The sequence below is a fragment of the Melozone crissalis genome, unplaced genomic scaffold (assembly GCF_028551555.1).
Source record: "Melozone crissalis strain CALT ecotype California unplaced genomic scaffold, PUWL_Pcris_2 ptg000107l_1, whole genome shotgun sequence".
NCBI lineage: Eukaryota > Metazoa > Chordata > Aves > Passeriformes > Passerellidae > Melozone > Melozone crissalis.
In genome coordinates this window covers 5,333,374-5,355,047 of record NW_026535884.1, presented here as the reverse complement: position 1 = coordinate 5,355,047, position 21,674 = coordinate 5,333,374, and the positions used below count along the sequence as shown (strand labels likewise).

Here is a 21,674-nt window from a genome sequence, read left to right as displayed (position 1 = left end):
TTTCCTCCTGGCACACGAGGAGTGCTCTGGCTGCTGGCTGGCAGCACATCCCTGTCACCCTCCTTCCTCCCGGCAGGAGAGGGAGAGCTGGACGAGGAGCACTGGGCACAGCACTTCCCAGCCTGTGCTGGCCAGCAGCAGTCCCCCATTGACATCCAGAGGAGGAAGGTGAGGTACAACCCCAAGCTGCAGCTGGAGCTCGGCGGCTACGATGAGCCCCTGCAGGGGCAGCTCAGGATGACCAACAATGGCCACTCTGGTAAGGCTGGGGCACTGCAGGAACACATATTGTGTTTCAGCTTGGAAATGCATCCCCAGACGATGCCCTTGTTCTGAACTCGCCTTGCTTTGCCTTCTCACCTCATTCTGCTCCCTTAGGTTTGCTGTTTTCCTCTGTCAGGCAGGAAAGCTCTCCAGAAATACATAAATAAATCAGGCAAATAAAAGGCAGTTAGGTTTCTGCAAGGTATTTTCTCTGTTGGACATGAAAAGGGAATAAAATGCAGCTGGAGAATTGCAAATTGAGCCTTTCCTTTAATGTGCTGCAAGACAACAGGGGCGCAGCAGTGGGTGGTATTTGGGGCGCACTGCATTCAGACTGACTCCTCTGCTTTCAGAAAAAATGCATCTTTTGGCCTGTGCATAAATCCTGTGAAAGGAATGGAACCTCTGCATCCCAGGTTTGGTTGGATGTAGGTCACCCTGAGTACAAGACAGAGGAGGATCCCTCCCTCACCAGAGGATTGGCGTTTTGGGGCTCAGGAAAGGAAACTGAAGCACAGCACATGTTAAAAGCCCGGCCTTTGGCTACCCAGTTTCAGGGCAATGCTTATCATTTAGGAGATCCCAGATCCCCCTGCTGCAATCTGTAATTCATTGCCTAAATAATTCATCAGCTGGTGCTGTTGGGATAACGCCTTTGGACTACAGATGAGCAGTGAGAGAATTTCCTAATGGCTGCAGGGGAGAGAGGATGAGTGCTTTGGGAAGGTGATGGGAGCATAAAGCTGTCAGCTCCTGAGCCCTGCACAGCAGCTCTTCCTTCCTGCCTGCGACAAGGAGAGAGAAACCCGGGGTGAGGGCAGGGAGGAGAGTGCCAGCAGGGGAAGACTGCTGTGACTGTGCCCCTGAAAACTGAAACTCCTTTTGTGTGGCCGCACCAACTCAGCGTTCGGCCGGAGCTCTCTGTCAGCACTACTGCCCTGCCTGCCTAGACATTAATTCTTGCAGGTTTAGCTTTTTTGACCGCATGTGTGTATCTGTCCGTTCTTTTGTTAACTTCCCAACAATGCTTTTCTGATGCGGGGCAGTTTCCTAAAGCACAAAGACAAACGGCTGTGCTATTCACAGCTCCTGCGAGTCAGGCTGGGCTTTTCCACTGGCTTCAGTGAGATGGGACAGGGCAGCAGAATCTCTCAGGGAAAGCACTCAGCAGATGTGAAAGGGAAAGGGGCAGGAGAGGGATTTACAGCAGGACTCTCCTTACAGGCTCTCAGAGCCAAACCCCAAATGGGCAGCGCTGGGCAGGCAGGGTGGCCGTGCTGCTGTCCCTGCAGGCAGGCATGGCCAGGGGCCAAGCTGCAGAGCAGCAGTGCTGGGGAAGGCTCAGCTGCACTCTCCCTGCCCAGCCCAGCTGATTCTCCACCGCCTGGCAGAGCAGGAGCACTCACACTCGCCACTCACACTCGCCACTCACACTCCATGGAGCACTCACACTCCATGGAGCACTCACACTCCATGGAGCACTCACACTCGCCACTCACACTCGCCACTCACACTCCATGGAGCACTCACACTCGCCACTCACACTTCCCACTCACACTCCATGGAGCACTCACACTCCATGGAGCACTCACACTCGCCACTCACACTTCCCACTCACACTCCATGGAGCACTCACACTCCATGGAGCGCTCACACTCCCCACTCACACTCCATGGAGCACTCACACTCGCCACTCACACTCCATGGAGCACTCACACTCCATGGAGCGCTCACACTCCCCACTCACACTCCATGGATCACTCACACTCCATGGATCACTCACACTCGCCACTCACACTCCATGGAGCGCTCACACTCCCCACTCACACTCCCCACTCACACTCCATGGATCACTCACACTCCATGGAGCACTCACACTCCATGGATCACTCACACTCGCCACTCACACTCGCCACTCACACTCCATGGATCACTCACACTCCATGGAGCACTCACACTCCATGGAGCACTCACACTCGCCACTCACACTTCCCACTCACACTCCATGGAGCACTCACACTCGCCACTCACACTTCCCACTCACACTCCATGGAGCACTCACACTCCATGGAGCACTCACACTCGCCACTCACACTTCCCACTCACACTCCATGGAGCACTCACACTCGCCACTCACACTTCCCACTCACACTCCATGGAGCACTCACACTCCATGGAGCACTCACACTCCCCACTCACACTTCCCACTCACACTCCATGGAGCACTCACACTCCATGGAGCGCTCACACTCCCCACTCACACTCCATGGAGCACTCACACTCGCCACTCACACTCCATGGAGCACTCACACTCCATGGAGCGCTCACACTCCCCACTCACACTCCATGGAGCACTCACACTCCATGGATCACTCACACTCGCCACTCACACTCCATGGAGCGCTCACACTCCCCACTCACACTCCATGGAGCACTCACACTCCATGGAGCACTCACACTCCATGGATCACTCACACTCGCCACTCACACTCGCCACTCACACTCCATGGATCACTCACACTCCATGGAGCACTCACACTCCCCACTCACACTCCATGGAGCGCTCACACTCCCCACTCACACTCACACTCCCCACTCACACTCCATGGAGCGCTCACACTCCCCACTCACACTCACACTCCCCACTCACACTCACACTCCCCACTCACACTCCACGTGTGAGAAAAGCAGAAGCAAGCCAGGCTGCTCCCTGCCTTGTGCTTGCAGCAAATATTTGCCTGGAATGTCTTAGAGGAGCCTCGAGCTTGTTGCAAACTCACAGCACAATTCCCTGGCTGTGTTTTGTAGAAAGTAGAAACCCTGGTGAGGTGCTTGGAGTAAATAACCCTCGTTATGGAAGGCAGTCAGCAGGGAACTCATGAAAAAGGTAGATTGTGTTATCCCTCCCACTCTAGAGCCTTTGGGATATTAAAAGGAAACATGCTTTCGTCTTGTCTGTCTATAAACAGTTCGCAAACAAAAGAAACTCCTCAGAAACCCAAACTATGACTAATTAATAATATGTTGTGCTGCATTTTGCAAGGATAGTTGCTAGTTTTTGTTACATGCTGGGGGCTTTCATTTAGATGAGGCAATTCTCCACTTCCACTCCTAGATATATTAACATAATCTATGATTTCTGGCAGGGAATTAGCAGGAAGACAAAGGGTTTGTGACTCCTCCTTGGCAAGGAGAAGAAAAGAGGTCTGTCTTCACAAACCCTTCAGCAGCGACACAGCCTTTTCAAACCTGCAGGGCGTTCCCAGAATGGCTGGGCCTCACTGGAATTGTGATAACAGATGAGGTCACTGGCTGTGTTGATTCCTATTCCCCTTTTGTGCCTTGGATAGGAAGTGGTTAACAGACCTGTGCCAGATGTGCTGAGCCGGGTGAGCTGAGCACTGAAGCTTTCATTAGTGCCCGCTGCCAGTGCCAGAGCTCTCAGGGGGAGAAGGGATCTGCAGGCGCAGCTGGGGATGCCCAGTCCTGCTTGTGCCTGCACCAGCCTGAGCCCAGGAAAGGTTTTAAGCGCACAAAATTTTAAATTTCCCTGTTTTCCCTCCCACACCGGGGTGGTGACGGTGCCCGCTCCTTCCAGGAGGTGCCACCACAGGGATGGGCAAGGCTGCCCCCCCTGCCGCCTCCAACCCTGTCCTCCTTCAGTTCAGATCGACTTGCCGCCCACCATGAACATCTCCCGAGGGCTGCCAGGTGTGTACACAGCTGTGCAGATGCACCTGCACTGGGGAGGGCTGGACCTGGAGAGCAGCGGCTCGGAGCACACCATCGACGGCATGCGCTACTTCGCCGAGGTGCGTGGGGATCTGGGGCTCACTGGGAAAGGGGGTGCACCCCACGGGGCTGCAGGGAGGGAGGGGGAAAGCAGGGCAATGGGAAAGGGGAAAGGGGGCTGCACCCCATAGAGCCTGCAGGGAGGGAAGGGGAAAGCAGAAAGCAGGGCAATGACAGGGCTGAGTCTGATGGTGCCGGCACAGAAAACTCCAAGAAAAGCCATGGTGAGAGCACTCATATCCTTCAGAGGTGTTCCCCCTCAGTCACCACAGACCTGTTAAACCTTTTGGCCTGCTCTGAGGCACAAACAGCACAAACTGGGAGGGTGGCTGTCCCGCCAGTGTGTCCCTCTAACCATGCAGGAGCCACTCATCACTCCTTGCTGAATGACCCCCTCTCTCTCCTGGCAGCTGCACATTGTCCACTACGACTCTGCTAACTACTCCAGCTTTGAGGAGGCCAAGGACAAGCCCCAGGGGCTGGCTGTGCTGGCCTTCCTGTACACGGTAGGTGTGAGCCAGGCTGGGGCAGGGGCACTGCCTGGGCAAAACCTCCCTGAGACACGAGGTTTGTACAGCTGGCCCAGGACATGGGGTCTGGCACCTCCCTAGGGGCTGTGCTGCTTCCCCTGGGCCATCTGGGCTTCACACAGCACCAGCCAAAACCCCTTGGGAGCCCCAGAAAACTGCCCCTTAAGTAGTATTTTATATATATATATATATATATATATATATGTATGTATGTATGTATGTATAAGAATATCAGGTGGGGTTTCCCTGCTGTGCCTCCAAGCCCTGCTTTGCCAGTGGGAACACTTGGATTTTAAAGTAGTAAAAAAGAATCCTGTTCACTGTTCTGCCCCAGCTGTACAAACCTGAGCATTGTCCAGCCCATCAGGGGACCTGTGGTGGTGTTTGCTCTCTTTGTCTCCCCACAAGTGCTCAGCAGTGAGGAGGACAGGCAGGCCACACCATTGATCAAGTGTCTGTGCTGTGTTTAGGATGGGCACTTTGAGAACACCTACTACAGCGAATTCATCTCCAAACTGGCAAGGATCAGGTTTGCAGGTAAGACCTGGCAGTGCCTTCCTCTGTCCCTGAGAGCTCCCAGCCTGTGTGTGCACACTCTGGGAACTGAGCTTTTCCTGCTGCTGTGCTGGCAGAGCATCCTCAGCCCTGCACCATTTCACCCCAGGGCTGTGGGGAGGGTGCTCAGGGCTGCAATAAATGCACTCCTGGAGGTGTGTGCAGCACAAATAGCAGCTTCCTGCAGCCTGCACAGCCCCTGATGCCTCCTGGAGCACCCCAGGCACTGGCAGAGCACTGAGAGCACTGCCCAGCACCCCCAGGACCCAGACATGTCTGACTGACAGACCACAGGCCCAGAAAGGGCCTCTCGTGCCTCTCCATCTCCTCCCAGCTGCACCACAGTTCTGATGGGCCAGAGGGGTTTGCCAGCCCCAGCTCCAAGAGCACTTCCCCATTAACTGTGATACCATCTCTGCTTCCTTTGGAGGTCACTCCACAACTCTCAGCTCCCTGGACATCCAAGCCATGCTGCCAGAAAACCTCTCCCACTTCTACAGGTACCAGGGCTCCCTGACCACCCCCCCGTGCTCCGAGAGCGTCATCTGGACCATCTTCCACTCGCCCATTGTCCTGTCCCACACTCAGGTCAGTGCTGCCTCTCCCTCTGGGGGTTCCCTTTCTGCCCTCCAGGGAACACAGAGCTCTTGGGGCACCTCTCCCACAGAGCTTTGGGGTGGATTCCTGCAGTTCCAGGTGCCTGTAGTCCTGCATGGCAGCCGGGCCAGGCTGTGCAGCTGTCACCAGGCTCTGGTGACTGATCACAAAACTCTGCTCAGCAAAGCTCAGCCACCCTGGAGCACTACACAAAAGGAAGAGACCCATGAGATTAACAAGGCAAAAACTACTGCAAGAGAGTCCCCCTGAAAAAAAACCAAGCCAAAAAAAAACCACCAAAAAAGACCCATTCATAACATTAAAATAATTACAGAATAATTGGCAGATTTTAGAAGGTATTTCAGGGTTTTTCTGTGTCTAGACTCACACTGAAAGTAATGCTTTAAAGTTAATAAATAATAAAGAAGCATCAGAAACATTTTCTTCCAGGAGAAGAAAAAGATAAAACTGAGACCACAGTAGTGGGAGATCACAGTGTGCTCTCTTTGAAAAGAAATACTCTTTTTGGCAGGGGAAGGCCGGAGGGCACTTGTGAGAAAAGCACTGAATAGCAGCAGAATCTCCATCCCTGCTGTCCTCAGGCAGGAGCTCAGAACTCCCCCAGCCCTTATCATGAATTGGCTGATAAGGGCCTCAGTCCTGTCCCTTCCCCAGCTGCTGCTCAGCCAGAGACCCTGAGGATTCCTGCGTGATCCTCAGTGCAATCCCCAGCTGCAGGGTGTGCACTGCAGGTCTGGGCACAGCTGCTGTCCCTGTGCCCTCTGCCATGTCCCTGTGCCATTCTGCACTGCAGGTCTGGGCACAGCTGCTGTCCCTGTGCCCTCTGCCATGTCCCTGTGCCATTCTGCACTGCACGTCTGGGCACAGCTGCTGTCCCTGTGCCCTGTGTAATGTCCCTGTGCCCTCTGCCATGTCCCTGTGCCATTCTGCACTGCAGGTCTGGGCACAGCTGCTGTCCCCATGCCCTGTGTAATGTCCCTGTGCCCTCTGCCATGTCCCTGTGCCATTCTGCACTGCAGGTCTGGGCACAGCTGCTGTCCCCATGCCCTGTGTGATGTCCCTGTGTCATTGTGCCCTGAGTGATGTCCCCATGCCCTGTGTGATGTCCCCGTGCCCTGTTCCTGTGTGATGTCCCCGTGCCCTGTGTGATGTCCCCATGCCCTGACTGGTGTCCCCTGTCCCCGTGCCCTGTCCCTGTGTGATGTCCCCGTTCCTGTGTGATGTCCCCATGCCCTGACTGGTGTCCCCTGTCCCCGTGCCCTGTCCCTGTGTGATGTCCCCGTTCCTGTGTGATGTCCCCATGCCCTGACTGGTGTCCCCTGTCCCCGTGCCCTGTCCCTGTGTGATGTCCCCGTGCCCTGTGTGATGTCCCCATGCCCTGACTGGTGTCCCCTGTCCCCGTGCCCTGTCCCTGTGTGATGTCCCCGTCCCTGTGTGATGTCCCCATGCCCTGACTGATGTCCCCTGTCCCCGTGCCCTGTCCCTGTGTGATGTCCCCGTTCCTGTGTGATGTCCCCATGCCCTGACTGGTGTCCCCTGTCCCCGTGCCCTGTCCCTGTGTGATGTCCCCGTGCCCTGTGTGATGTCCCCATGCCCTGACTGGTGTCCCCTGTCCCCGTGCCCTGTCCCTGTGTGATGTCCCCGTTCCTGTGTGATGTCCCCATGCCCTGACTGGTGTCCCCTGTCCCCGTGCCCTGTCCCTGTGTGATGTCCCCGTTCCTGTGTGATGTCCCCATGCCCTGACTGGTGTCCCCTGTCCCCGTGCCCTGTCCCTGTGTGATGTCCCCGTTCCTGTGTGATGTCCCCATGCCCTGACTGATGTCCCCTGTCCCCGTGCCCTGTTCCTGTGTGATGTCCCCGTGCCTGTGTGACGTCCCCATGCCCTGACTGGTGTCCCCTGTCCCCGTGCCCTGTCCCTGTGTGATGTCCCCGTGCCTGTGTGATGTCCCCATGCCCTGACTGGTGTCCCCTGTCCCCGTGCCCTGTCCCTGTGTGATGTCCCCGTTCCTGTGTGATGTCCCCATGCCCTGACTGGTGTCCCCTGTCCCCGTGCCCTGTCCCTGTGTGATGTCCCCGTTCCTGTGTGATGTCCCCATGCCCTGACTGGTGTCCCCTGTCCCCGTGCCCTGTCCCTGTGCCGTGGCAGGTGCAGCTGCTGGAGAACACGCTGCTGGACCGGCACAACCGCACCCTGCGCAACGATTACCGGCACGCGCAGCCGCTGCGGGGCCGCGTGGTGGAGGCGTCCTTCCGAGCCCAGCGGGGCCAGGGTAGGGCCAGGGGACGCTGGGGGAGGGTGTGGCACTGCCGGGCCCTGTGCTCGGCCGGGCTGGAGTGCCCTGGCTGGGAGGGCAGTGTCCCTGCCCGGGCGGAGCTGTCCCTGTGCCTCCCCTGGTGTGAGGCGTGTGCCAGCCCTGCCCTGCGAGTGTCACACCTCCAGGGCAGCTGGTGCCACCTGGCACCACGTCAGGGGCCTCAGCTCAGCTGTGCCTGGTGCATGGAGCTGCAGGAACAGCTCTGGCTGGGCAGCCACACCGAGGAGAGGAGCTGCAGTTTGAAGCACAGCTTCTGCTGCAGCTGGAAAATGCAGCTTGTGCAGGTGCCAGCCCCCTGTAAGTGCAGCTCTCTGATTGCTCCAGCACAGTGTGATCCAGAGGAATTCACCCTCAGGCTGGACCAAATCCAGATGCAGCTCCAGGACATGAAGAGAGAGTTGCTGAATGGACTGAGCCACACAGGTAAGACACAGGTTGAGGCCCCTCACCTTGTGAGGATGGAGAGCCCTGCTGAGCTTGGTGGCCCAAACCATTGACAGCTTTGGCACACCCAGGTAGAATTCTGTGCCATATCTGGGCCTGCTGATGGAAAGCCTTCACCATCATCAAGGCCAGCCCTAAGCCAGCTTCTCCCACAGCAGCTGCAGCTCTCTCCTGCCACGTGGGAGCACATTTTTACAAACAGTAAAAATGCTCAGCTCAGTTCCCCCAGGATAAATAACCCTCACCTCTATTTTATACAACATGAGAAAAGGGAGGAAAGAGGGAAAATCATTTTTTGCCCAAATGTTTGTGTGGGGGAGCTCAGCTCAGCTTTTCGTCATTCCAAAGCCCTTCCCTGCTGGCACAACACACAGCATAGCTGGGAGCTCAGACCGCACAGCCCTACCAGCTCTGTGGGTGCCATCCTGCAGAATTTGGGCTGCTTTACAGGAAATGCGACTGCTGCCTTTTGGGTTATTTCAGATACCAAATCCAGCACCTTTCCAGCTTTCTACTTCCCCGTGGAGAACGTCGAGAGCTTTGTGGAGGTGCACCCGCTCCGTGCCGTGTCCCTGCAGGCCTTCACGCTGTGCTTCTGGAGCAAAGCCCAGCCCCAGGGCAGCCAGACCGTGCTGTCCTACTCCACTGGGGAGAGCGAGCACGAGCTGGAGGTGACCGTGGGCTCCGAGCTGGGGCTCTGGCTGGGAGGGCGCTTCCTCAGCTTCCCCCTGCAGCCCGGGGCGCAGGGCTGGCTGCACCAGGGCTGGCTGCACCACTGCCTCACCTGGGCGGCCCCAGAGGGAGCGGCCACGCTCTGGCTCAACGGGGCTGCTGGCAAAGCCAGGAGCATCCAGAGGGGCTACGAGAGCCGGGCTGGGGGCTCGCTGCTGCTCGGCAAGGCCAGGGACCCTCTGCTGGGCACGTTCTCCAATGGCTTTGCGGGCTGGCTGAGCCAGCTGCACCTGTGGAGCAGGGTGCTCGGTGCCGCCGAGGTTCGGGCGCTGGCGCTGTGCAGGGCGGGGCAGCCCGCGGGGGATGTCATAGCCTGGGGACAGACCCCCATGGCCCTGCTCGGGGGGGTCCTTCTGCAGCCCGACTCCAGCTGCCAGTGAGCGCAGCCCGGTCTCGGGGCGTCCAGGCAGCCCCGGCTGCGGGCTGGGGAGCGCAGAAAGGCTGAGCTGGTTTGCTCGTTTCCCCTCCCGCTCTGTAGGCTCGCTATGCACCTCCTGGCGCTCCAGGGTGTTTTCCCAAGAGACCAAAACCTCCATCCGTGAGATAAAAGCAATGAACTGCAGAATCTAGCACAGTCCAGCACCCTGAGTTGTTACATCTCTCCAGGGGGTTGATTTACATCTCCATATACAGATTTTTTTTCATGCCAAAGAGCTGCTCTCTGCTCAAAGGAGCTGCTTTCTCAAATAAAATTTGTCTCTCATCCCTCACCCGGTCTCAGTTTCTCACCATCCTCCCTGCTTGTCTCTCCTTCTGTCACCACCAACTCAGCCCCCCTTCCCTTGCAGTCACATCCCACAGGATAGCAGATATGGAGATGTGGCAGGGCAGGTCCCAGGACAGGTCCTGTGCACTCCCTGTGCCCTGGCCTGTGGCACAACTTTGCCTTCTTTTCTGTAGTGGATGCAGAGACAGAGCATGGAAACAGCTCCTTTTCCAACACTCATATATCACAAACTTGAGCACAGGTATATTGCAGCTATAAACTGATTTGCTAAGGTTAAAGTAAATCCTGTGAAGGATTCTCCATCTACTACACAAGATCCGTACCAGGCTGCTCAACAGTTCTGCTTTTGTCAGAACAGAGGGCAGCACACTGACATACCAAATGGAATTTAATTTCCCTTGCTGGACCCTCAAACACACCAGTGACAGTTCCTCAGAGGAGTTTAGGGCTCTCCTGCCCCACAGCCAGGCCAAGGGCTGCCTTGTGTCCCCTGGGTGTGCCACCAGGACACCAGGGACACTCATCAGCTCCTTGGTCACAGACTGAGCTGGCTGAGGACATTTCCTTTTCCTTGGAACAAGAGGAGGATTTGGCAGCGTTAGGTTTGCAGTTGGATTTGATGTTAAATGTCTTTTCCAGCCTTAACAGTTCTGTGATTGTCAGATCAGCATCAAAGGAGGAATCCCTGGATTTGTTTTCCTGCTGAACAGATCCTGTCAGGCCAAACACAGCTGGCTCACATCTCAGTGCTGGAGAGCGATTTCTTCTCTTCCTGCCTGCTCAGGGGGTAGGAATCTTTAGGCTCTTGGCTTTCCTGAACCTCCACTTTGTTCCTCTTGGCCATGATCCTGTTGATTTCCATGAAGGTTTTATTCTTGGTCTCGGGAACGATGAAGAAGATGTAGAGCAGGGTGGCGACACAGATGGCGCAGAAGATGAGGAAGCTGTAGGGCCCCAGCCCAGCCTAGGGCAGGGACAGGAGAGAGCAGGGGTCAGGGCACATTGCAGCTGGGAATGCCTGCCCTGGCCCTGCCTGTGGAAATGCTGTCAAAATCCTGTCTTTAGAATCCCAACATTCCAGCTGGGAATGCCTGCCCTGGCCCTGCCCTGCCCTGCAGGAAATGCTGCCACGGTGAGGTGTTGTGTTTTAGCCTGAACAACCCAAAGCTGGGGAGGTTTTAGATTCTGTATTCTCCAACCAGCACATGGGGTTCATTGGGAACTCACTGGGAAAGGAAGCTGAGAGTCTGCTCTGTAACTCACACAAAGCTCAGCAGCTGCCTCTGCCCTGGGTGAAGTCAGGGCCTGCAGCAGTTTGTGGTCCCTGCTGTGGGGGCAGTTTAACTGGACATCCAGATTTCAGGACATACGACTGTCCCTTCAAGGCACATCCTGCAGGGGAAGATGGGGAATTTGCCATCTTTTCCAAGCTCCTGAGCTCAGGATGAGACCTGGCAATCAAACCGCTTTCTTTTAAAGCCTGTGCAACAGGCAGGTGTGGTGAGACAGTGCTGAGCAGCATCAGTGTCCTGCCCATGCCACATCCCACCCAGGGGATTTGGGAACCAGCAAACGCATCCACACTCCCCAGAGCCTCTCTGCAAGAGCACAGGGGTGAGGAGGCCCGAGCCCTGGGTTCTTACCTCCATGTAGAGGAAGAGCAGCCCCACGGTGAAGTTGCTGAGCCAGTGCACAGAGCCGCCCACCATGAACGCCGCGGGCCGCGACGACTGCAGGAACATCTCGGTGATCATCACGGCAGGGATGGGACCTGCAGGGCAGCTGCAGCTGAGGCACCCCTCAGGGAGTCCCCTCACCCTGAATTCCTGATTACACTGCTCATCTCAGTGGTTTCAGCCATCAGCGAATCAAACAAGGATTCAATTTAAAGGAAAAAACGGGGCAATGAAATGGCTTGCACAGGGCATGGCCACACAGAGGTGAAACTGAGCCCCCCTGGATGAGCCCCACAAAGGTTTTGGTTGGACACTGAAGGCAGCACCTGGCTTTACCCGGCTCCTGGGGAGGCTGTGGGCACTTACTGGGTCCGATGGCGTGTCCAATGATGTAGGCAATGACACAGACGATGCTGAGGTAGGACATCCAGGACACAGAGCTCTGCGAGGATGGAAGCACAGCTTGGGGTGGCTGAACGTGCCCTGCACGCTCAGGGAGCTGCTCACAGTGAGGTCTGGGTGCATTCCAGGGCAGGGCCACCCTTCAGTGCCAGGATCAGGCACAGAAATCACGGGGGGGACCAGCTGAGCCATCATACACACCTGGAGGTTGAGGGCCAGGGTCAGGACTGCACAGGAGGCAGAGCACAGCACAAAGCCAGCCAGGAGGAGGATCCTCCTCCCCAGGGACTCCACGATGAAAACCTGGGAGAGACAGGAGAGGGCAGGCAGCAGGGGCTCAGCAATTGCTGCAGATGCTTTTGGCCAAGGGACACCACAGGGCATCTGTCACGGAAAACACCTCCCAGAGCGTGCAAATAACACTCCAGTGCAAGGTTTGTGGGATGAGATGATCTCTAAGGTCCCTTCCAACCCAAACCATTGGATTGGAAGGATTCCGTGAGCACAACCTAATTTAAACAGGGGCAGGGGAGAGCTCAGAGAGCCCCAGCACAAACTTACAGCCAGCAGAGTCATGACCACGTTGATGGCACCTATTGACACGGTGACATACTGGATGCTGCTGCTGTGCACCCCTGCTGCCTCGAAGATCCTGTCTGCATAGTAGAAAACCTGCAGCAGAACCCCAGCACAGTTACTGCATGGCCCGAGGCAGGGCAAGGGGACTGCTTTAAATGCTGGCACTGGTGCACTGAGGCCCCAGGATGGAATCTGTCCGTCTGCCTGGGATCTGGGCACTTTGCTCCAGAAACACTCCAGTGATCATTAACAGGGCGCTGAGCCTGCACCTTGTCCTGGCTTTGGAACTGGCCAGGCCTGACCCAACCCTGTGGGACACTGGGCATGTCCTGGGTGAAGGGGCACTGCCGGGGGTCTGCCCTGTGCCAGCACTGCCCTGTGCCAGCACTGCCCCGTGCCGGCACTGCCCTGTGCCAGCACTGCCCCCAGCACTGCCCCCAGCACTGCCCTGTGCCAGCACTGCCTCCAGCACTGCCCTGTGCCAGCACTGCCCCGTGCCAGCATTGCCCCCAGCACTGCCCCGTGCCAGCATTGCCCCCAGCACTGCCCTGTGCCAGCACTGCCCTGTGCCAGCATTGCCCTGTGCCAGCACTGCCCCCAGCACTGCCCTGTACCAGCACTGCCCCCAGACCTCTCTGAAATTCCAGCCCCTGTTTGTGCCCCCAGCCCCTGTTTGTGCCCCCAGCCCCTGTCTGTGCCCTCCCCACTCACCCCGTTGACCCCCGAGAGCTGCTGCCCTGCCATCATGACGATGATGGAGATGAGCTGCCACCTGAGGCCCCTGAAGGTGAACAGGCTGAGCACAGAGAACTGCCCCTCCTCCTTCTCGGAGCGATCCTCCTGGTACATCTCCTGAATTTCCTCATCCACGTCCTGCCAGCCCCTCAGCCTCTGCAGAGCTGGTGGGGAGAGCACAGCGAGCTGGGAGCCCCAGGGCTGCAGAGCTGTGCTGCTCCAGGGTGGGCACCTGGGCATCCGTGCTGGGCACCTGGGCATCCCCACACCCAGGGAAGGAGCGGTGTCCCGAGAATTCCACCCCCAGCCGTGGAGAATTTCCCACCCTCTGCTGCTGCCAGCCCATCCCACAGCCAGATCCATCCCCTCCCAGCTCCTTCTCCATCCCACAGCCAGATCCATCCCCTGCCAGCTCCTTCTCCATCCCACAGCCAGCCCCATCCCCCCCCAGCTCCTTCTCCATCCCACAGCCAGATCCATCCCCCCCCAGCTCCTTCTCCATCCCACAGCCAGATCCATCCCCCCCCAGCTCCTTCTCCATCCCACAGCCAGATCCATCCCCTGCCAGCTCCTTCTCCATCCCACAGCCAGCCCCATCCCCTCCCAGCTCCTTCTCCATCCCACAGCCAGATCCATCCCCCCCCAGCTCCTTCTCCATCCCACAGCCAGCCCCATCCCCTCCCAGCTCCTTCTCCATCCCACAGCCAGATCCATCCCCCCCCAGCTCCTTCTCCATCCCACAGCCAGATCCATCCCCTCCCAGCTCCTTCTCCATCCCACAGCCAGCCCCATCCCCTCCCAGCTCCTTTCCCATCCCACAGCCAGATCCATCCCCTCCCAGCTCCCTTTTCCCACCCTTGTGGTGCTGCCAGCCCGCCCCACAGCCAGACCCATGCCCTGGCAGCCCCCTGGCATGGCAGCCCCATGCCCTGGCATGGCAGCAGGGCACAGGGCGGGGCTGTACCTGTCCGTGCCTGCTCCTCGGAGCCCCTTTGGATGAGCAGGTACCTGGGGCTCTCGGGGAAGAGGGGCAGTGCCAGGAGCTGGAGCAGGGACGGGATCCCGGTGAGCCCCAGCAGCACAGGCCACCCTGCAGCAAGGTCACAGCAATCAGAGAGGGAAACCCTCACCCTGGGCAGCCTGGAGAGGGCCTGGGCCGCAGCTTTACCTCTGGCATTGCCGAGGATGCCGTGCAGCCCCAGGATCTGAGCTGCGAGGATGCCTATGGTGATGAAGAGCTGTGGCACCACCCCCACAGCTCCCCTCAGGTTCTTGGGGGACATTTCTCCGAGGAACATGGGAACCACGTTGGAAGCCAGGCCTAGAAGTCAAGAGTTGTACAAAAGGATTGGTTTTTACATTGACCAGTTACTGAATCAAGTGCATGAACACATTGGAAATTCAACTGGGGGCTCCTTTTCCTGGCAGACTACTTCCAGAACGAGCTTGCAGACTGAAGCTGACTCTTTTGCTCTCTTTTTGTTTCTTTCCTATTTTCTTGGCTTCTTTGCCACTACCAAGACAAACTGGGAGCAGTGTCAGACACGCAGCTCAGCCTTCAGCCAGCTGCTGACTGCCCACGGGCCACAAAAGAGATCCCTGAAGAACCACAGAAACTTCACAGCCAAACCCTTCTGCTCTGAGTGCCTGGGTTATCAGCTCTGGGCAGCAAAGCACTTGTGGAGCCTGACAGGATTCGCCTGCCTTGCCTGCAGAGCCAGCAGATATTTGGGGGTGTCTTGGTTTGAGGGTTCAGTGTTCATCCCCCCGAACGCAGCTTCCCCCAGCAGGCTCTGCCAGGAGCAGCACAAGGCACACAAAGAAAAGCTGTGCTGCTCCAGCTTTGGAAACTAACTCCAAATACCAGAGAGGAACCTTTTGCTTCCTCTGAAGCAAGAAGAGAAACCAGCACCCAGACAGGCTGCTGTGAAAGTGGAAGGAAATGGCTCTGTGTTGGATTTAGAACTTCCCTGCTTGGTGAGGCCGTGCTGAGGGCTCTGCTGGCCTGTGATGCCTTGCAGGTGGCCTGCTGGAATGGGTGTTCATGCTCTAATAAGGGCACCAGGGACTCGGGGTATTTTTAGGAACATTCTAGGGCTGCCCACAGTGACCCCAGGCAGCCCCTGCGCTGCCAATCCTGCAGCTCCCAAACTGCTGGGATCAAATGACCACAGGCAACTCTCATCTGACCTTTCTAGAGCCCCTGGGCTGCAGGAGCCAAAGGTGATCAGGCTGGTATTTGAAAGCTGAAAGGCCTAAATGTCGCAGACATCTTCTTATGAAAATCCTTTCTTAGGATTTTTTCTTCTTGAGAAGCTGAGAATCTCCAGGAACAAAATGTAAACATTGGTTATCTGCTGCTGTGGAATGCAACAGGTAAATCTGTGATTGGTCTTGTGTGGATGTTTGGATTTGGTGACCAGTCACAGCAGAGCTGGCTCTCTCTCTGTCTGAGCCAGCTGCCTTTGTTATCATTCTATTCTATTCTATTCTATTCTATTCTATTCTATTCTATTCTATTCTATTCTATTCTATTCCATTCCATTCCATTCCATTCCACTCCATTCTTAGCTTAGCCAGCCTTCTGAGATGAACTTTTCCCTTCTATTCTTTTTACTATAGTTATAATGTAATATATATATATATATCATAAAACAATAAATCAAACCTTCTAAAGCATAGAGTCAACATTCTCGTCTCTCCCCTCACCCTGTGACCACTGTCACACCTGAAAGGCACAGAAACCAGAGCCACCAGTGCCAGGGGGTGCCAGCCCTGGGTCCTCCCAGCGCCAGTTCAGGCCAGGCCAGCCGAGAAGGACGAGCCAGGGCAGCCAGGCTGGATTTGTGGGTTATAAATAACTGCAGAGAGGGATCACATTTAACAGGACCCTTAGCATTTATCCCAAGCTCCGTGCTGAGGGCAGCTGCCAGGTTTGAGGGAGTCAAAAGCCAGGGTAAAACCTTTGGATTAAAAAAAAAAAAAAAAAGGAAAACAAGAAACTGGCTCAGGAAAGCAAATTGATCTGTGCATGCAGCAATTACAATTGGCCAGCTAAGGCAGGAATTTTGTTTTCACAAGCCAGCCCAGCTCATTAACAAACCATGGAGTGTGCCAGCCTCACCAGCCCAAAGCCAATTAATTGAACCTAAAAGCTCTTAGGACCCTTACAGGCCTGGCTGTGCTCAGGGCACCCAGCACGGTTCTGTCCTGTTCCTGCAGCTCCAGCGCTGCCAATCCAGCAGGAACACACAGATATCCTTGATTCCCTCCCTCTGCAGGAAACCCAGGGGCTCTGAGCCCTTTGCTCTCCCTTTTAACATTTCTTTTCTGCTGCAGGAAGAACAGCCAGTTCCAGGGCTGGATTATTGGATCTGGCAATGCTTTTGATGGATTGTTCTGGTTCTGTTAAAAAGGAAAGGAGCAGACTATCCGCTCCAAGTTGTCTGGGAAAACAGATTATCCCCAGCAGGTTTGGAGCTGCAGTGCCCAGCAGATGTTTATTGCTGCACTTACAGACACACATCTCCTCCCTGCAGCTCAGATTCCAGCCCCATTATCTCCCAAAGATCTTCAGTCCTTCTGCACCAGGCTAAAGTGCAGCCTTGTCATGCAGATCCCAAAGTGAGATACCTGTGAGAGCATCTGCTGGGGGAATAAAACCTCTTTACACAGCCAAGGAAATATTTACTGCTCCCCCTTTACCGCCCACTTACCAGCAAATACCCCCATGAGAACACGCGAGAGGATGATCACCTCAAAGCTTTTTGCCAGCTCTGAGGTCCCCATGAGGATGGCAGCAGCGATGGAGAAGAGGTTATTTATCAGCAAAGTGCCCTTTCTGCAAGGGAACAGCAGGAGAGAGGATCCAGCTGGGCATTGCTGAGCTGCACAAAGATCCCCTCTGTCCAAAACTCAATTAAACATCGTGCCAAACACGGCTCAAGGAGCAAATGGCAATGGCCACGTTTTTCCTGCAGGCAATGAAGGCCTCCAGAACAAAAGGAAGTTTCTCAGGAAGCCTGAGCAGCAAAACCTGGGTCTGATCTGACCCCAGGACTTTATTTCGCCACTGGCTCCATGCCTTGCCCACACCAGAACCCCATAAATCCCTTCCCAATGGGGGACAGCCCTTGGGGCTGAGCCCAGCCCACACCAGAACCCCATAAATCCCTTCCCAATGGGCAGATAATCCTTATGGCTGAGCCCAGCTCACAGCCCAGGCCATAGCAGAACCCCACAAATCCCTTCCCAATGGGGACAGCCCTCGTGCCTGAGCCCAGCTGCTCTCCATCATCCCACCTCCATCTGCCCCAAGGTGTGGGAGGGAATTTCAGGCAGCTGAAGGGCTGGGCAAGGTGGGGTCCCCACCAACGTTGCCTCTCCCAAAGGAGGGCAGGGCCTCTCACCCACCTGCCGCACTTGTTGACCATGGGCCACACCAGGAGTGACCCAAAGAGGCCGCCCAGGGGGAACATGGACACTGTGAGTGACCAGAGCAGGGTCTGGAAGCCCCTGGCCATGGGCAGCCCTGTCCTCTCCAGGTGGGTGCTGTTGTAGAAGCCCTGCATGTACTGGAAGGAAGCACAGAGCAGATTTGGCACAGAGGGACAACCCCTGTGCTGGGAGGGTGAGATAACAGCAGCTCAGGGCCATAAAGCTCTGCCATAAAACCCTGCCATAAAACAACTGCCCTGAGGAAAAATGGGATGGCTGAGCCGGGAATGAGTGCAAGGGAGGGATGGAGGAGCCTGGGGAGGAGGAGGAGGATGGAGAAGCCTGGGGAGGAGGAAGATGGAAAGCCTGGGATGAAGGAGGATGGAAAGCCTGGGGAGGAGGATGGAGGAGCCTGGAAGAAGGAAGAGGAGGATGGAGAAGCCTGGGATGAAGGAGGAGGATGAGGATGGAGAAGCCTGGGCAGGAGGATGAGGATGGAGGAGGAAGATGAAAAGCCTGTGTTGCTGCCCTGGAGGATGTGCCTGGTTGCCAGAGCTGTGTCCCAGGTACACAGAGAGAGCACAAGCCCCCCACAAACCCCTCCAAATAATTTTTCATAATTATTTTCCAAATAATTCAATGAATTGAATTGCCATAACCCCAGCCCTGCCTGGTGCCCTCGCCCACTCACCGGGGCAGGGGAGTTGATCACAGACACGTTGTAGCCGTACTGGAAGGAAGAGCCAAAGGCAGAAATCAGAGCCACCAGGGCCAGGGGCAGCGTCATCTTCTGCAGAGGGAGAGAAGAACCATCAGCACGCCCTTGGAAGCGGCTCTTAGGCATTAACAACACCCAGTAAAAACAATGAAATACACCAAGTCTTGCTTTCTGTGTTTTCCCTTCATTTTGCTGCATTTAAAGCCCAATGGGTTGTTTCCATTACAGCTCATTTTGTTCTGCTTGATATGCCCACAGCCATTAGAGTAACTCACTCTGCTTTGCTGCTATTGATGAATCATTTGGATGATTAATTTTTTTCCAAGTTACCATTCTTAAAACACCCCCCTGCAGGGAACAAGGTTTATGCAATTATCCTTTTCCAATGCGCAAATTGGGCAGTGCGATAACGCGGGATATTGGCACAGGAAAGCTTTAATAAGAAGTGATTTTTGCATTAAGTGGCCAAATCCCTTTCCTGTTGGTTTTCTCTTCCTCTGCATTTTGGGATAGAGCTATTTATGGATCCAACTGATCGCCACTGAAGCCAATTAGGATTTATCCAGGCAACCGCCAGGGCTTGCTGAGGGCACGGGAGCTGCACTTTGCCCTGGGACAGGGGAGGGAATTGCCATCTGAGCAGGATCGGCGCCCCGAGGTGGGCACACATTCCCCAGGCTCACAAACCGCCAGAGCAATTCCCTTTTCCCAGCAGTTCAGCTGCAGCCCAGCCCCGGGCTGTGTTGACAGAGCTGCGTTGTTGGGGTTTCTCTGGCTGGGTTTTACAGCTCACTAATGCATCTCGCTGCTGCTGCATCGATAAAGCCATTTTTCATTTTAATCTCGTTGGCTGCCACCCTCTCCAGCCCTAATGGCCTTGATGGCTGCCAGGATTTCTGTCCCAGCTCTCAGCTCGGGTCCCACACGAGTTCTCTGTCCCTTCCCTCATTCCCTCATTGAACATTTGTCCAAATCGCTGCTGGAGCTCCTTTCTGTCCCTCAGCATCCCTGGCAGCCCAGCTCCAGGGACCTGCAGGGTTTAAGGTGTCACAGGAGATCAAAATTCAGGTCTGGAAGGAGGCTCAGGCTCCCAGGTCCATTTTCTGGGAGGAGGCTGCTGACATTCCCTCATGGGTGAAGGAAAGCAGCTGCCCTGCTCTCATTAACCAGATCCCAGGAGCTCACAAGAGCCACGGGCGTAAATCATTGACATCCAGCACTGCCAGGGAAACCTCTGGCACTCCCCAGCAGTGCTTTGGGCAAGACTCCTCTTTGGGAAAGGCAACCCCGTCCAGGAGCATCTGCAGCAAAAACTGATCGGGAAATAGGAAAGAAAACTCAAACACAGAAGGGGAAAGTCCCACAGAAGGGGAAAGTGACACAGAAGGAAAAGTGACGCAGAAAGGAAAAGTCCCACAGGAGTTATGGGGTGGGAGAGCTGCAATCAATCACTCAGTGCAGCACTGCAGACAGACACAAACTGGGCACAAGAACAGAAACACCTCAGCCCAAAATCAGGGTCTTTCCTCTCTTCCAGGTCCCCCAGGTGTCCCCGTGTCCCTGGGGACAGGCAGGCACCATACTCACCCCCCTGGCACCCTGGGTGCCCTCGCGGCTGTCCCGCTTCCCTCCTTTCATGCTGCTGGGTGCGTGGATCACAGATGCTGAGCGCAGCTTCTCCAGCAGCCACGGGGAGCATGGGACTGCCCTGCACAGAGAAACCCTCCTGTGACCCTCCCAAACACACACTGCCAGGGGTCTGGCACTGATCGATCATCCCCTTCCCCTGCCTGAGTCCCCACGGCTGCAACTTCATTCTCTCCCAGCTCTGGTACCAGTGACAGATGTTCTTCCACCAGATGCTGTCCCAGACAGAGGTGGTGCCCAGGGAGAGGGGCACAGGCTCATCTCTGCAGGGAGAAGGGGCGGACCTTCCCCAAAGCTGACAAAATGAGCCAATTTCCCCCATATCTGTGCATGGCCAAGCAGAGCCCCTGGAGCTGCAGCAGCTGGGCTGGCACAGCCAGAGGTGCTGCCCAGCAGTTGTGGCACCAGGGAGCTGCAGCTGAGCCCCACCACCCTCCCTGCAGACAAACTGCACAGATCTGCCCCAAACGCTGCTCCTGCCCTACCTTGCAGCCCAGCCGGCTCAGGCAGCACTGCAGCCCCCAGGGCTCATCCTCCCAGAGCTGTTCTCGGCTGTCCCCTCCAAAGCAGCTCCTTCCCCTCTCCAGGCAGGCGCTGCTGCCTCTCCTCTGTTGTGGGATGGCTTTGGAGCCGGGTTAATCATCCACTACAGCCCCGAGTTTATCAGGGAAACGCTCACGGGCATTCCCAGCAGCAGGACGGACCAGAACAGAGCCTGCTGCGTCGCTGCTCTCTGTTTTTGTTGGGCAGTCAGAAAAAGGCGCCTCTTGAGCAACTCCTGCCGTGCTCCACGTGCCCTGCACAGCCCCTGGCACCTCCTGCTCCACGTGGCAGCAGCATGGCCCGAGCAGGGCCAGGGCAGAGCCTGCTGCTCCCACTGAGCAGCAATTCAGCGCCCAGCCCCGCTGGATTTTCTCCTTTGCTCCATTTCTTTCCAGTGAAGAGCCTGAAGATGCTGTGCCCAGGTGTTCCCAAATCAGAGGGTTTTGAGAAGGTGGTTAAAAAGGCAGGCTTCTGACAGCAGGTTGGTGAGCATTGCTAATGCAGCGAAAACTTTTCTGAGCGGTAGAGCAGACGCGAGAAACAGCACAATGGACTTCTGTAATGCGTCTTCGTAGATTGCAACAAGGTTATTTAATGTGTATCTTTAAAAGGTTAGTGTGAATGGGTCTCTGTGCTTCGTCTCTCATGAACGAGCCATTGTGTTAACTATCATTACGTGTGTTCCATATGATTAGATAGCATTTTTGTCAATGTGTTTTGCTGTGTGTGTGATTGGCTGAAACCTAAGCTGAGATGGCTTTATGCTGTGCTGTAGTGCAACACCCCCTTGGCATTCCCTTTGGATCAGAGAGCTGTTAACATCCTGTCTCCATTGTCCTAGCAATGCACTGAGACGGATGTGCTGAACAAACAGCTCACGACACCGGTTCACATTTGCCCTGTCTCATTCAGGAGTGTATACAGCTTGCCATGGCAGGGATCAGCTCCTGCTGCCCTCAC

The 21,674-nt window shown here is 55.9% G+C and overlaps 2 protein-coding genes across 2 annotated transcripts; one reads left to right on the top strand and one right to left on the bottom strand.

The window, feature by feature from the left end:
* Positions 1-222: 222 nt before the first annotated feature.
* Positions 223-9,630, top strand: CA6 (carbonic anhydrase 6). The gene is made up of 8 exons (XM_054291864.1): positions 223-259; positions 3,928-4,076; positions 4,467-4,562; positions 5,057-5,123; positions 5,572-5,729; positions 7,906-8,029; positions 8,399-8,497; positions 9,002-9,630. The coding sequence occupies exons 1-8, from the start codon at positions 238-240 to the stop codon at positions 9,628-9,630; spliced, it is 1,344 nt and encodes a 447-aa protein (XP_054147839.1). The 5' UTR covers positions 223-237.
* An 806-nt stretch (positions 9,631-10,436) lies between these two features.
* LOC128947648 (solute carrier family 2, facilitated glucose transporter member 5-like) lies at positions 10,437-20,172 on the bottom strand. Its single transcript, XM_054291994.1, has 12 exons — positions 20,112-20,172; positions 18,498-18,596; positions 17,783-17,943; positions 17,086-17,210; positions 14,538-14,690; positions 14,334-14,459; positions 13,346-13,533; positions 12,617-12,727; positions 12,257-12,358; positions 12,020-12,095; positions 11,621-11,748; positions 10,437-10,941 (listed from the first exon to the last, which is right to left on the bottom strand). Exons 1-12 carry the CDS (start codon positions 20,160-20,162, stop codon positions 10,714-10,716), a joined length of 1,548 nt encoding a protein of 515 aa, XP_054147969.1. The 5' UTR covers positions 20,163-20,172; the 3' UTR covers positions 10,437-10,713.
* Between the last annotated feature and the right edge of the window lie 1,502 nt (positions 20,173-21,674).

Coding starts and splice junctions, on each gene's coding strand:
- CA6 (XM_054291864.1), top strand. CDS start 238: ATGACCAACAATGGCCACTCTG. Junction 4,077..4,466: donor GCATGCGCTACTTCGCCGAG/GTGCGTGGGGAT, acceptor CTCTCCTGGCAG/CTGCACATTGTCCACTACGA. Junction 8,030..8,398: donor CCGAGCCCAGCGGGGCCAGG/GTAGGGCCAGGG, acceptor TGATTGCTCCAG/CACAGTGTGATCCAGAGGAA.
- LOC128947648 (XM_054291994.1), bottom strand. CDS start 20,162: ATGAAAGGAGGGAAGCGGGACAGCCGCGAGGGCACCCAGGGTGCCAGG. Junction 14,691..17,085: donor TCTCATGGGGGTATTTGCTG/GTAAGTGGGCGG, acceptor CTTGACTTCTAG/GCCTGGCTTCCAACGTGGTT. Junction 12,096..12,256: donor CCCTGGCCCTCAACCTCCAG/GTGTGTATGATG, acceptor CCATCCTCGCAG/AGCTCTGTGTCCTGGATGTC.